General features: G+C 36.4%; 1 protein-coding gene across 1 annotated transcript in view; it reads left to right on the top strand.

Moving 5' to 3' along the window:
• Positions 1 to 16,674, top strand: part of LOC126299349 (uncharacterized) — a 353,572-nt gene that overhangs the window by 323,585 nt on the left and 13,313 nt on the right. Inside the window, exon 6 of the mRNA XM_049991202.1 lies at positions 6,859 to 7,047. Within this exon, the coding sequence (XP_049847159.1) occupies positions 6,859 to 7,047 (189 nt within the window). The remainder of the gene's footprint in view (positions 1 to 6,858; positions 7,048 to 16,674) is intronic.

The raw sequence follows: 16,674 nt of genomic DNA, 5'->3' as shown, positions 1-16,674 counted from the left end.
CATGCAGTGAATAGTCATTTATAGGAGAGATAAGATGCCAATACACCAAATAAATCCAAATGTAGTATAGTTCTAGAGAATGCATACAAGCAAAATTATTTTCTTGGTGAGATCAAGAAAACGTAAGCTTGTAAGATTATTATACAATTTATTCTGTCTTTAAGTGGTGATAAATCATTTATCATTATTAGGGGAAGGTGGGGTAAAGTGGCCACTCTAAGTGAAATTGAATTTTCATGAAACCATGGCTATTAACAGAAGCTTGTTGCGTATACCAAGTATTTATAGCTAAGGTATTGCATTTGTATTGTATTTATTTATTTATCCTGTGGATCACATATTGTACAAAGTACACATGATATAGGACAAGTCATTTTTCTTAACAAATATGTAGTTTGGAGAAAAAAATAGGCAATGGACTGCCATTTAAAAAAATGTACACAAAATTGTTCATTGATGAATATAGTAATTTCACATACAGAGAATACAAACAATTTACATGGGGAACTAAGAAACATGGAGGCAATGTAGTGCTACTTTAAATTTACACAAATAATCACTGAGATTACAGAATAGTAAAAATGTCAACTGGAAACACAACAGAAGGACAATGTCATTTAAAAACTACATTAAACTTGAAATTAACATTGAGATTTCACAGACAATTAAGTTTTAATACTAATAGAATGTGTACTTGTACATTCATAAAGTGAGTTGAAAAATTTTGGGAAGTGAAACTGAAACATAGTTGTGTATAGTAGAAATTAGGTTATTATTTTGCATACAGAATGTTTTACTCTAATCACAGTATTTTACAAAGGAACTTTATAATTTTTCATTTCCAGGAATTCTTGTACTGAATAGAATCAATGCTTTGTCAGAAATGCCTTTAGTTTATTTTTAAATATTGGATCTGGAGCAGTTTTTATTTGTTCTGGAATTTTATTGTGTAATATGACACCCAGATGAGTTATATATTTTTGGTATGATGATGTCCTTGAAAAAATTTGATGGACATTAGATTGCCCTCTGGTATAATCGTGTATATCATTGTTTTGGATTAATTTGCCTGTTCTTGAGAGGTATTCCCTGGTGAATAGGATTGTTTCTTGAATGAATAGTGATGGGATGCTTAGAACATTAAGTTTTATAAATTGACATTTACAGGATTCCAGCTTTTTGAGGCCACAGATTATCCTCAGTGCTCTTTTTTGTAGTTTAAATATATTTGTGCTGTGAGTTGAATTTCCCCAAAAGATGATTCCATAGCGGAGCAATGAGTGGAACTGCGCATGGTATGCTTGCATTAGTGTGGATTTACTTGTAGTAGATTTTAGTATTCTTAGTCCATAGCACAATGATGAGAGTTTCTTTGATAAGTTGTTTATAGGTGTGTCCCATTTTAAATTTTGTTGGACCCATAGACCCAAAAATTTTGTTGCATTTACATTTTCAATTTTATCATTATACCTTACTTGGATAGTTTTTGACTGGATGTGAGAATTTGATGGAAGTTGATACATACAGTTTTCCCACTATTAACAATTAGGCCATTTTTGTTAACCCACTCAGAAAGTTTTTTCATAGAGTTATCAGATATTGTCTGAAGGGATTCAGGGCTAGATCCAATCAACACTATGCTTGTATCATGAGCAAACAGGATAGTTTTTTTTGGGCTCATACGTTCAACAAGATCATCTATGTAAATGAGGAAAAGTAATGGCCCTAGAACAGAACCCTGGGGAACAGCATATCTTATTGTTCTTTCCTCCGAGAGGAAAACTGTGTTATTTATTTTATTATGTACACTAATATTGTATTGAAGTGATACCTTCTGTCTGTGGTTTTGTAGGTAAGAGCATAGCCAGTTGTGAGCCATATGGGGAGCACACACCTTTAATGTGAGGTCAGGTACTTCATCATAGCCACTAGAGATTTTATTGCGTAACAATTTTATTATGTTCATAATTTCATCAGGGTTTGTTTCATAAACAAACATTGTAGCATTAGTGCTGTTTGATGTATTGGTGGAATTGAAGAATGATACCTTGCAGTTTGCCTGAATGATATCTTCTGCTAGTGAGGTGAAATATTCATTGAACTTGTTTACAACTGTGTATGGATCTGTGACCTTAGAGTCATTAAGTGTTGGAGAAATGTTTTTCTTTTTAGGTGTTGAACTACAAGTTTCTTTTTTAATAACTTTCCACATAGCTTTCATTTTGTTTGAAGAGTTTCTTATGAAATTGTCATTCTATAAAAGTTTTGCCTGTCTAATCACTCTAAGATAAGTTTTTTTGTAGGCTTTACAATAGTCAGAAAATTCTTCAGTGACTATGTATTTTTTGGAGCAATATTGGAGAAATCTGTTTCTCTCACAAGAAATTTTGATTCCTTTTTTTATCCACGACTTTCTATTTTGATTGAAGTTTTTGTTTCAAAAGGAAATGCTGTATTAAAGTAATAAAGGAAGGTGTTATGGAAGCTTAAGAACATATTATCAACAGTTGTTTGCATGTAAACACTGTCCCAATTTTCCTTAGCTAATAGGAAGTTAAAAATCGTAATATTGCAATCTGAAAAGTTTATTCTTTGAAATACTTTTTTGGGGCTGATTTTACAATTTTCCATGTCAACACTCAGTTGCTGAGCATCATGGTCAGTGTATCCTATGCTCAGTACTTCACCAGTGAATTTGTAACAAGTATCAGTTATGAAGATTTGATCAGTTATTGAATCAGTATGCTCTGTTGATCTTGTTGGAGAGTGTATTGTGGGGATCATATTAAAGGATTTGGTCATGTTTAACAAATCAAGTTTAGCATTACTGTTTTTTGATAAATGAATGTTAAGATCGCCACAAAGTATTTGTCTCATATTTAATGAGCTGATGCTATTTAGCAGAACTTCTAATTTGGTCATAAAATTTGGAATATTTCTACTTGGTGCTCTGTATACATTTATAATTATATAGTTTAGTTCAGGCAGCTTAACCATAGAAAGCTCAAATTCCTTATCTTCAGATAATGCAATCTGTTCATTTAGGCCTACCTCACTGAATTTTATCTGGTCCTTAACAAATATAGCAGTACCGCCATGTGTGGAGAAATTTCTACAATAGAAGCTTGTTGATGAGTACCTTGGAATAGAGGTTGACTGAATTTCTTCTTTAGACAGTCAGTGTTTGGTAATACATATTACATCTGGATTTATTTGAGACTGAAGTAACACTTCCAGCATTTGAACTTATTTCTGAATGACTGGACATTATGGTGTAATACAAGAAATTATGTACTTTGTGACTTTTCAGTTAAGGGTTTAATTAATTTCTTTTCTAAAGGTATTTCTGACACAGCACTTACCCTAAAAAATTGGCTGAGATTTTATTTTTGTGTGTGGCTTCTTGCACGCAGTTTTCAGTAGCAGAGATGGTTTTGAGTGGTTGACACAGGTAAAAGTATGTGTTGTAAGATGTATAAACGTTTTTGTGAATGCTTCCATAATGGCCAGTTTTACCTACATAATGGAATAAATTGGCCAGTCCTTTGCCACCATTCCCACATAGACTGTTAAGTTTAAAAACATGGGTAGGCTTATAGATTTTATTTCACCATTGACTATTATTAAAAGAACACTAATATGAAAGAGAAGGAAATTTGTTGCAATACATTGCTTTCATAAAAAGATGAACAAATGAGTAGTATTAATTATTCCTAATGATGTAAATAGAGAAGTCAGTGACTAACTGTGGGTTACTATTTCAGTCTAATTCGGTCACAATTTGTCCACTCAGGAGCAATATTATGTCATGTACAGACTCGCAAGTGAAGTTGTCATCATCCTCATCACATCCAACCCACAGTTCATGAGCTCAGCATTTATAACTCCTACATCTTATCCATACTTCATTTTCTTTATATCCAAAAAATGCTACCTTGCAGTAAAAGCAATCTGTGTCACTGTCCTCATCAGTGGATTTTTCTTCTTCCATTTCTTCTTGAAAAAGTTTCTTTTTAGCAGAAACTTTTTCAACATTTGGTCCCACTTTTAGCTTTTTTCCCTTGTTTTGTGTTGCCTTGTAGGATATCAGCCTTATCTGTTTGGTTTTCTTTGAACTTCCTTTTTTCCTTAAAAGTTCTTTATCTTTCTTTAGTTAGCTTCAGCCAACACATTTTTATAAGGGTTTGAAGTGATTATGGCAGTCTTTCCTTTCTTCCTCCTAGTTTGTATTTGATTCACACATTGTTTCTTAGGCCGAGGTTTTACATCCTTTGGGCTTATGTAGAACCCACATGTTGCATACTCAGTGGGACATTCTTCAATGATCAGGGGAACCTTCTCTTGGAGAAGGCTTATCACCTATAATCTGAAGGCAGCCTGCACTTGAAGACAGCTCTTAAGTTGGTCCCATAATTGAACCAGTAGGCCTCTTTGAAGAAGACACAGTGGCCCGGTGACCAGAGGGACCAGCATTGCAAGAAGACTCAGCATTTTCACAGTAAAAAGAACCAATATTTGAACAAGGCAAAGGAAGTAGCTGCAGTAGAGATTGCAATTGTAAACACATTAGGATCTAGAGGAAAAATTGCACACTTTTGCTATCATTGGAGTGGCTGAATGAGTGCACTTACTTGAAACAGTGTAATAATTATTTCTGGACTATTGTGAAGAAATTTTTCACAAGCTTGTATGTGAAAGGTTTCAAAAGGAGACATAAATGCCACACACAATGGTTGAAGTTTGTGGCTACAGTGTGCGGGCAAGTACACAACAGTTGTATAACTTTCTCTGGCATTATAAATAAAACCTATGTTCCTAGTATGGTTGGAGTGAACATCTAAGATTAGTAGAACTGGCTGCTGAGAAGTTGATGTTGCATATTTTAAAAACTGTTTTCTTCACATCCAACCACTAGGGTAGCATGTAAATTCAATTTCTGGTGGGGCCCCATTTTTAAGTTCAACCTTCACTCTTCACATAAAGACAATTACAAAAGGGAAATGAAATTTCCTTCTGAAGACATGCACACTACAAAAGTCAACAGCAAAAAGTGTCTCCAACTTATTGTCTTCCTTTGAGTTCAGACACTTTGCTGTTCTTGGACTGAACTGTCAGAAGACCAGCTTCCTTCAATATTAATACAATGTGCAGGATGAAATCATTTATCTTACAATGTTTTAAGGATATAAGAAAACTTGTGTACGGTCATCTTGTCAGATGCTTGTGCTCTAGCCACAGTGGAAGATTCTGCTTACTAAGATTAATATTAGGATGGCTTTCTCTAAAGCACACCATCCAGACTTTGTCTGCCATTTCAGATTCTTTGTTGGAACAATGTCGTATTTTGTTACGCTCTGTCAACTGGATTGCTAATTCATTGTAATTCCATAAAATTGCTTTTCCATTTCAAAAATGTAATTAGGGATTTCTTGCTCTTGTTCTTCGCTGAACACTGCCCTTAAGCTGCCCATAACATTTTTACTGCTATTTTCATCTCTGTTTTTCCTTAGAACTCTTCATTTTAGTGTATTACTTAGGATATTGAATTGTTTTTCGCCTGCCAAAAAAGGCATGTTATCATTCTCTACTTCTTCAATTGGGTTTCTCATCACAACAGGGTCCCATGTTTGTTGCTCTGTTTACAAGATGTATTTTCGTGGTATCTTGAAGCTCTTGCAAACCCTTGCAGAAGAGCAGAATAACAGATATTAGTTTTGAGTATAAAATGATTTGTAATGATTTAATTTTGGTTGTTATACTATGCGTAAAATATGGAATTAGCTAAAACTTTTTGGATAAACAGATATAAAATGAATTGTCAGGAATAATGACCATCTGTGGGGAAAAGTGGCCACTTTGACCACTTTTCCCAACTTGTAGCATGACCAGTTTTCCCGATTGGCTATATCAGTGGTTCACACATGAAACAATAGAACCAAAGGAAATGAGAATGACATATTTGTAAACTAAAGGACATTGTGTGGGCTGTGGTATCACAAAACCTATTGCCTTACATAACAGTGAAGCAGTTAAAGTAATATGAGTGACTTACCTTACATCAAATGATTGAAAAACTTAAACATTTTCACAGAAAAATAACAGAGCAAGCTTCCTTTGTCAGTGTCACAGACAACACTAATGGTGCCTCGAACCTAGTCTGGTCACTTCTCGGTAGGAAGCAACATTGTTGAAAACATCATATAAGCAGTGGTCACTTTTCCCAATCTGGCAACTTTATCCTTCTTTCCTTTGTTATTATTATTATTATTATTGCTGTCCCATTGTGTTACATACACGGTGTCCCAGGAGGAGTGATCAATATTGAGGGAATTGCAGGAATGAACATCTTCATCTTCAATACCGTGAAACAGATCTCTTCTATTGTAAGCTTTGTGCTTTTGATAATTTGGGAGGAGGTAGTTTCACATTTTATGCAGAGCAAATGTGTTTCACTCTTAAGGTATGTACTTTAGATCCATGTTTACTAGACTTTTTGCTTCAAATGCTTGTTGCTGTAATTTCCTCGAATATTGACCATTCCTCCTGGGACACCCTGTATACTCACAGATGTATTGATCATAATTTTTTTGCATTAATATTTGTTAAAATGTGTAATTTTTATATCAGTCATGTATGCAATAAAAGCACCATGCATCTGTTTGTTTAATTAAATAATAGCATCCAATAATAATAATTCCTTTTCATGTTCTGAGTATACAATCTACAAATGTGGTCCACAGGCATGTTAAAATTTGTATAATAATTTGTTTAAGTGTGTGATACATAAGATTTTATGTACATGAAAATAATCAATATATATAAAGTAACTTGTGGCTTTGTTGGTATCTGGTGTTTTAGGCTTTGAACAAGATGCTGTGTATGAGTATGCATCATGTAGCAAAGTTGGGAGGTCAGAAAACTGGAGTAATTCCACGTACTTGTTTATCTCCATTTCGACTTGGATTCCAACATTTCTGATTGTTGTCGGCAATGCATGCATTGTTTATCACCTACATCAGTCAGCTAATCAACGATCAAAACTGAGTGGTAAGTTTTATGCACATCTTTAGCTATGATTTAATTATTATGACCATCTCATGGATAGTGAAGTTATTAAATGGGTAGGAATACCAAGAACTGGAGGTGAACATTCTAATTGTCACAGATACATAATCCTGGTTTATGCCTGTCTGCTTCTTATACATCATTCTGTGCAATTCTGTGTTGTGAATACCATACTAGATATTTCATTAAAAATTCTCAACAACAGTTGTGTCTCATTTCAGAACTATATTATACACATACTGTTGTTAGTCCAGGGGCTGAAAAATTAATGCTTTAAAATTAGTCACCTTGCTTTGGAATAGAAGAGGTGCCTTGAGCAACATTGTTCATTATTGTTAAGTGTGCATTTTGGGATGATGGAACAAAGGTATCTCATGTCAGTTTGGATCTAAGCTACATTTCATTCAGTAATATCACTGAAATTTACCAAAGCCAAAAAGGTTCTGTAATATAGTGTAAGAGACAGGCAACAGCACAGCCACAATGAACCAAAATTTATTCTTCTCCCAAATACAAGCAAACAACAGTTGAGAACATATACACAAACATAGAAACAGTCCAGGTAAGAAATAGTCCAGGTACCGCTACAAGCAGTTGTTGAGTACATATGAACACAATATGAGAGCAAGTGCCTGCTGCACTGTGCTTATAAAGGGGAGACTGTGCAGCAGATGCCATGCATAAGTCGTGTGGCCCTCTGCAAGTGGCCTCTGGTGGCTGGCTCATGCAGATGGCATTAGTGGAATATTTAAAATGAAGTGTGCTGGTGGCCTGGTGCTGTGGTACATACAGCGTTATAGCACCCCTTCCACCTTGGGAAAAGAACACTCGACCAATGTGCTCATCAGACTGACCGCTGAAACACCCGTGGCCTTTTCTGTGGATGTTGCAGTTGATGAAGGCAGTGGTGGAAGGAGATTCTGAATTGAACCAATAAGCAGAGGTGGAAGTGGTGCATCCGAACACATGTGTGGCAGCTGCTCACCCATGAAGTAACATAAGAGAGAACCAGTGACAAATGCAATGGTAGTATTTAGATGCCTGATCCCTTGAAGTTGTGGGACTATGCCAGAGGTGAAGGCACCACCATTTGGTTGGGGGCACTGGGGACATCAGTGTTGAAGGACCCGAAGGCACCAACCTAGTGGCTGGCAGGCAGCAGGCAGCAGGGAGCTGGGCTCCAGAGGAGAGGCTGGAGGTGGTGACATACTCAAGAAGGAGGGTCTGCCCCCACAACAGGGATGCCCCTCAAGGTCAGGACAGTTGCAAAGGGAGAAGGCAGAGGTGGTGGTAGTGGAACTGCAGCCCTTGCTGTGGTGTGAGGATGCAGTTGGTCATGGTGATGCACCACCAGCCCATCACTGGTGTGCACCATGCAGAGCCGGTGGCCTCAGCAGCTGTGGACAGTGACTGGGATCCACATCAATTGGCAGCTGAATGCCGGAGCCCAGACTATGGAGCCAGAAGTAAGCCACAGTGAGGGTCAGACCAGCAGGCATTGGTGGATTGGTGTGAGCAGATGCAAGAGGGTGCATTGCTAGTGACCATGCATCATACTGGCTGGACTCTGATCCCCCACTAGCATAAACCTGTAGGAACTCAAGAAGTCTGTCAAGGCACTGTCCTTGGAGGAGTCTGTGACGTACTTCTGCATTTGAACATTGAACATATGGACGAGATACGGAAATCCTTCCATACAGAAAATTTTGGAGAGTGCCCAAATCATAGCCACAGCTGATGTTGAAGGAAACATATGGAAATTTAGTTCAAGCATTGAGAGCCAATAGCCAGTAAGAACATAGGAATGGTCCCATCAAATCAACATGGATCATTCCCACAGATACTGTTGTGGGGGCCATGGAGAGAGCACTGCCTTTGACATCACCTGTTGGGCAGCACACTGAGAGCAGGCCACAACTAGATGTAAAATATCACCTTCAGTGCCACGTCAAAATATATGCTGATGGGCCAATAACTTTGTATGTGAGACCCCCCCCCCCCCCCCCCTTCCCATGTCCCTGATGTAGGAGCAGAAGAACATCCTGCTGTAGGGCAGGCAGGATCTCAACCATAGTTGACAGCCTGTACGTAGCTAAGAGAACAACACCATTAAGTACTAAAGGGTTGGATGGAGGAAAAATAGTTATGCAAAGGATCAGAAGCCCTGCTTGGAGGCCTGTTGAGCTGAACATGCTGAATGAGATGAACAGCTTAATGTAAAACCAGATAGGCGGCGATAGCAGCTGAAATCCCGGAACCTGTAACAGCAAACCCTTCCACTGCATATTGTGACTTATCACCTAAATGACAACAAAGGATTTCATCCTGATCAATAATAGGATATTTCCCATCAGAATCTGGAACAGTGCATCAGTGCTTTGTGGTAGGCCAAAAATGCATTTCATAGTTGTAGCAAGACAGAAACAAGGCTTACCACTATAGGCAAAGTGTGAACTGATGCCTGATGAGCAGGAACAGAGGCCATGACAGTGATGTCACACCAAGCTTCAGTATGAGCACCAGCAGCACAAGATACCTCAAAAGATTGAGCAGTATTTAACACTTCAGCCAAAAATGTATTTTAACTTTGTAATGCATGTTGATGAAACCTCCTTCTCAGGAGCCAACCAAATAATGGTGTCATGTACCATAGAATCAGCATAGGAATCATGATGAGCATTGGTAACAAACTGACATTTGCAGATGATGCCATGGAGTTGGACTGCCCAACCCAGTGGGACTGGTGGGCCTGTTTAAGACAAAAGTACAATTCTACAGATGCTGCAGTGGTGTGCATGCATTTATGGTGATAATTTTACAATAACTTACAGATTTTTCCAAACGAAAGTGATGCAGGTTCCTCGAGTAGGGCTAACTGGCACAACAACTGGTAGATTTGAGGAGAAATCATAGAAAGAAACAAATACCTTCACTTGTTTGCATCAGTTATGTGAAAAGTGGTAGCCAATGTGGTTGACAAGTTCATGAGAGCAACCATAAGAGCCTGCTTGTGCTTGACCAGAGATTGGAGCATTGCTTCCTCGGACAGAAGAACCAAGGGAACAACCAAGACTAAGTACATGGAAGTGAGCAGCATACTCGTTGCCAGTTGTATCATACAGTACAACACAAACAGCAGCATGACCACAATGAACCAAAGTTTATCCTTCTTCCACATACAAGCAAACAACAGTTGAGAACATAGACACAAATATTGAAACAATCCAGATACTGATACAAGCAATTGCTGACAATTAAGTATGAACACAATATGAGACCGAGTGTCTGCTGCACTGTACTTATAAAGAAGACGGCTCTAGTAGAAGGCACGGCAGATGTCATGCCATGTGCGAAAGTCATGTGGCCCACAACATGCAGCCTTGGGTGGGCAGACCATGCAGATCTGTTGGCAAAATATTTGAAATGTTTCACAGCAGCAGCCTGAGGCCATGGTGCATATCTGAATATGACAGACAGGATTATAGCAAATTCATCACAAAAGATGTGGCAAATATATTTTACAATGTTTAAAATGTGGCCTTCATGCATTTCCTGCTGCTAGGAGCACCTCCAAAACTAGATTGTGCTTTACACAACTGACAATTCAGAAAGCTTTGAAATGAAATGCTCTTCATTCTCTTTCTCTGTCTGCTACTTGCACTAGCACAAAGTTCAGAACTTTGAATGCGAAATTTTTAATAATTCTCTACTTTCTCCCAAATTTTGTTTTTCATATGTTGATATATGTTATGTGATAATGTTAATCAAGTGCCTACTCCATCTGCAGAATGGTTACATCTGTATATTTCTTTTTATTGTGTTGTGTGTGTATTGTTCAAATGGATTAACTAAAATACAGTGTTGTCATAAAATATCCAGTTTATAACCAATGGAAATCAATCCTAAGTATATGAACATTTGAATAAAGTCTATAGTTTCATTAACATCTGTTAAAAAAATGAGAGGTAGAATTCAATGTGATATGCTTCTCTTAACATTGATGTAAGTGAAAGATTTTCCAAAACAGCAACTGCAGACAAAACCTTGAAAAAATACATCATATGGTATTAATTAGTTGGAAATTAAACGGGTGTTAAATATGCAGGAGAGCTTCTGTAAAGTTTGGAAGGTAGGAGACAAGGTACTGGCAGAAGTATAGCTGTGAGGTTGGAGCGTGAGTCGGGCTTGGGTAGCTCAGTTGGTAGAGAACTTGCCCGCAAAAGGCAGAGGTCCGGAGTTCGAGTCTCGGTCTGGCACACAGTTTCAATCTGTCGGGAAGTTTCATATCAGCACACACTCTGCTGCAGAGTGAAAATCTCATTCTGGCTTGTATATTGTATTAACTAAATAAAACACTTTTTTAGCCATTTCCCATAAAAAAAATTATTACTGTATGATCTACTTTTTGAGTTGTAAGCCCATTTCCTATTACATAACTCATTCCAAAGATGAAGATCAAGCAAAGATAAACATGTCAACTTTTTGAATCTGTATATTTGTGCCTCAAGCTGTAAAAGTTATCTCTGTTTACACTTTTGACAAATTAGATATGGATTTGCAGAATAGAATAGAGCAGCATATACAAAATTTATTAGTACAGTATTTACAATAACTATGGTACTGTACAAATTAATGACCTTAGAAGTCATTCTCATTGCTGAGATTTTCCAAGGTAAATACCACCTTAACAGCAAACATGGCTTTGCCTCCATGTAACTCCAAAATCAATGATATTGGATGGGTAGTAGCATTCCACTGACTGCAAACATCTATCTAGTGTAAACTGGAATAAATCCAGAAAGTGAAACAATGGCTACATATTGCAGTTCACATGTGATCTAGCCCATTGTACACATTAATGGTACATGGCAGGAGGTATTGCATCTGTACTCGGGCTCGTTCACTACCAATTTTCATGTGCGTCATCTACAAAGGGGGCTGGTAGTGAATGCTTGCATTTGCGCCCTTAATACGGAGTCATATGTTGGCTAGCCTTTGAACAGCAGTGAATTGAATACACATTCTCTATACCTCACCCTTGTGAAAATGAGGTACACTATATAAGTTCAGATTCAAACTCATTTATTCAAAAGAAACACTAACTTTGTAGCCATGCATTTTTTTAAGTTCACAAATAAATCTGATCTGGATGAATAATAATCTGTATAGTTCATACACATGGTTTATTTTCTCATACCTGCACACTTTCACACCGTTCCTTCACATACACTGGTGTCCATGCTTACACTTGCGGCACTTTGCCACTCTGAACTTACCACCACAATGGACAATGTCGAAAGACCTCCTCTTCCAGCTCATATCCCCCATCCTGAGTCAGGTCATGTGACACTACATTAATCAAAAAAATCCCTAAACATGGCCACAATTTGTTTACAATTTTTATAAGATTTAAATAATTAAATGTAAATACATTATATAAATTTACACACATTTATCACCATGATTTTATAATTTGTTGAAATTAAAAGAAAAACAAAACACCATGCAACAGAACTACAATGCTCATCAAAACACTAAACAAGTATTTTGCCATCTATTTAGCACTGTACTATTTTCACTCTGCATTTAATACATAATTTTATTCTTAAGCATGGAAAATTAAAATCAGTACTAATTTATGACATGCTATCAGATTACATAATTAGGAATAACTCCATGTTTTGGCACAACTTCAACCCTCTTCCTTCATTTACTGGCATCTTTGCACAAAATATGAAACATACACATATTTGTCTGCCACTACAAAGACAGAAACTGAATGGTGTCTTCATTATAAAATAACGACTTACTTTGCAGTTGTTCTAAACATCTTTATAACTTAATTCCACTATGAGACATTTCGATTGAAGTACACCAGCTCAACATATTATTCCTGCTGCTGTGCTTTAAATTATGAACCTTACAGTATGTGTGTTGGTAGTTTCCTGGCATACAGATCATTGTCATGAATATATCTGCAGACAATACTTCTGGACATCAATAAGACAAAAGGGGCAACAATTTTTACACTCTGCTTGTTGTATGCAACATGCTACTTTCTTTTAGCACTTAGAAAAATACATTAAGTAGAAGATTTGCTACAGTCTACAGATTATAATTGGGTGCAGTCAGATCAAACTTGTAACAACTGTGTGTCATTTTCCTGTGTATAATATTCTGTCTGCATTCCACAACAGTTCTATTTCTACACCTACATCTGTACTCTGCAAACCACTGTGAAGTTCATGGCAGAGTATGCATCCCATTTTACCAGTTATAAGTTTTTTCCTCTTTCCAGTCATGTATAGAGCATGTGAAGAATGACTGGTGTGTGCTATAATTGATCCAATATTGTTTTCACAATCCCTATGGGAGTGATATGTAATGGGTTTGTATATTCCTAAAGCCACCATTTAAAGCTTGTTCTTGAAACTTTGTAAGGATTCTGTCTCAGGATAGTTTATGTCCAACTTCAAGTGTGTGCCAGTTATTTCAAAATATCTGTAACATACTCCTCTGGGTCATACAAACCTGTGATCATTCATGCTGCCCTTCTTTATATATGTTCAGTATCCAGTATTTGGTAGGAGTCCAAGACATTTGAGCAATATTCTAGGATGGGTAACATGAGTGATTTGTAAGCCAAGTCCTTTGTAAACTGATTGCATTGCTCTAGTATTCTATCCATAAATCAAAGTCTGGTGCCCAATTTACACTTAAGTGAGCGTAAGTGATCATTCCATTTCATGTCCGAACCCAGGTATTTGTGTGAATTTACTAATTTCGCCTGTGACTCATAGATACTGCAGTCATAGGTTACTATTTTCTTTCATTTTGTGAAGTGCACATTTTGATATTTCTGAACATTTGAAGCAAGTTGCCAATCTGAGCACTAACTGTAATCTTATTAAGACCAGATTAAATGTTTGTGCAGCTTCATTCAGTCTGTGCTTTATTGTAGGTAATGACATCATCTTAGAAAAATCGAAAGTTAGTATTAATATTGTCCACAAGGTCATGAATAAACAGCATGAACAACAATGGGCCCAACTCACATCTCTGTGATACACCCAAAGTTATGTCTACATTTGTCAATGACTCTCCATCCAATGTTACTTGCTGCACCCTCTCTACAAAGAATTCTCAATAAAGTCACAAATTTCACTTGATACCCCATGTGATCATACTTTTGATAATACTAATAAGTTTCGGTTTGATAATGAGAAATGCTTTTTGGAAACAGAAATACTGTATCTACCTGATGGCCTTGATGTCTTGATTTCATTTATTTATTTATTTTATTTATTTCGTATTCCATTAATCCGTATTGTGATAAATCACAAGGATGTGGAATGAGTCATGATTACATACAACAGATATAATACACATATATAAAATGACAAAAATGTACCATAAGATTATGAATAAGTTTGTAGGTTAAAATCAAATCAAAGGTATAGCTCAAGTAATATAAAACAATACCTAAAAAGGAAATATAGTACATTTTCCAAATTAAACAAATAATACACATATATAAAATGACAAAAATGTACCATAAGATTATGAATAAGTTTGTAGGTTAAAATCAAATCAAAGGTATAGCTCAAGTAATATAAAACAATACCTAAAAAGGAAATATAGTACATTTTCCAAATTAAACAGTTAATGTGATCTATAGCAAACAAATTTTTATCAGTATAAAAAATCATTGCTTTATCTGTAGATACTCATCAAGAGAATAGAAGGAATTTACCATTAGGTATTCTCTCAATTTACATTTAAAAGTAGGTAAGACATTAATGTGATCTTTAATACTTGATGGAAGGGAGTTGAAAATTTTTGTGGCTGAATAATGAACACCTTTCTGAACAAGACTTAAATGTTTCAGATCCCTGTGTAGATCATTTTTAGACCTAGTATTATGATCATGACATTCACTATTAGTTTTAAAAAGAGATAGGTTGTTAGAAACAAAAATCATCAAAGAAAATATGAATTGAGAGGTAAGTGTTAATATTTGTAACTTATGAAACAGACTTCTGCAAGAATATCTTGGATGAACACCACTCATGATTCTAACAGCTCTCTTCTGTGCAGTAAATATTTTTTTGGCTAAAGGCTTGTTGCCCCAAAATATTATGCCATACGACATGATAGAATGAAAATAACCAAAGTAGGCAGCTTTAGTAGCGTCCTCATCACCAATGGGGGTGATTACACGCAGAGCATAAGTTGCCACACTGAGCCTTCTATGTAGGTCTAAGATATGCTCAGACCAGTTCAGCTTGCCATCAATTAGAATGCCCAAGAACTTAGATGATTCACAGTGTAGTATATTTTGGTTACCACAGTTTAAGTGGCATACTTCATTTTCTTGTTGAGATGTGTGAAATTGCATATACTGAGTTTTCTGAATGTTTAGAGTTAGTCCGTTGCACTTAAACCAGTGTAGGATGTCAACGAGTACAGCATTACATTTATTTTCTAGGTCACTGTTAGTTCGACTTTCAAGCAGAATAGTGGTGTCATCGGCAAAAAGAGTAAATTTACACTCGGTGTCTGTGCAAAGTGGGAGATCATTGATGAAGATAAGGAAAAGCAAAGGTCCTAGGATGGACCCCTGAGGCACACCACACTTTAATGTGCCCCAATCACAAGAAATGGGACTATCATTGGCACCATTAATTATCACCTTCTGTTTTCTGTTTTGCAGATATGATTCTATCCATCTACCAATGCTACCTCGCAAGCCATAAAAATTAGCCTTATGTAAGAGAATGTTGTGGTCCACACAGTCAAAGGCCTTAGACAAGTCACAAAAAATTCCAATAGGTGACATTTTATTATTTATTGACTCTAAAATTTCATTTGTGAGAGAAAAAATAGCCTGCTCAGTTGATCTACCTTTTTGGAAACCAAACTGGTTTCTGTTGAGTATGTTGTGGCTGTTAAGATGTTCTACAATTCTTGTATACATTAGTTTCTCTAATACTTTTGAGAAACTACTTAGTAGTGATATTGGACGGTAGTTAGATAAATTAGTTTTGTCACCCTTCTTGAAAAGTGGTTTCACAATGGCAAGCTTTAATCTCTCTGGGACAACACCTTGCTGGATAGACTCATTAAAAATGTGACACAGGACTTGACATATGTGGTCACTACAATGCTTCAGTATTTTTGGTGAAATGTTGTCAATACCAGTGGAATTTTTATTTTTTAAGGCCTTGATGGTATTTTTAACTTCAGTAATAGTAACTGGGGCAATACAAATTGGGTCATACGTGTTAGGGTTAGCTCTGTGTAATAAATGCGTAGCAGCATTTAAGGAACCGTTACAACCTACTTGTTCTGCTGCAGTTATGAAGTGATTGTTGAATATGTTGGAAACTGTTACAGGATTATGAATAACCTCATCCTTATAGCTTATCTCTGTGGTATTAACATTCTTGTTACTCTTGCCACACTCTCTCTTTATAACATTCCAAACTGCTTTTATTTTGTTCTCAGATTTATCAATTTCAGACTTAATATACAAGCTCTTGGATTTGTTTATCAACCTTTTTAAAATTTTACAATATAACTTATAATGAGACCTTTCAAGGGGATCAT

This window comes from Schistocerca gregaria, chromosome X (genome assembly GCF_023897955.1).
Source record: "Schistocerca gregaria isolate iqSchGreg1 chromosome X, iqSchGreg1.2, whole genome shotgun sequence".
Lineage (NCBI taxonomy): Eukaryota > Metazoa > Arthropoda > Insecta > Orthoptera > Acrididae > Schistocerca > Schistocerca gregaria.
Note: the sequence above shows the minus strand (reverse complement) of the source record. Positions and strands in the feature narration are given on the sequence as shown.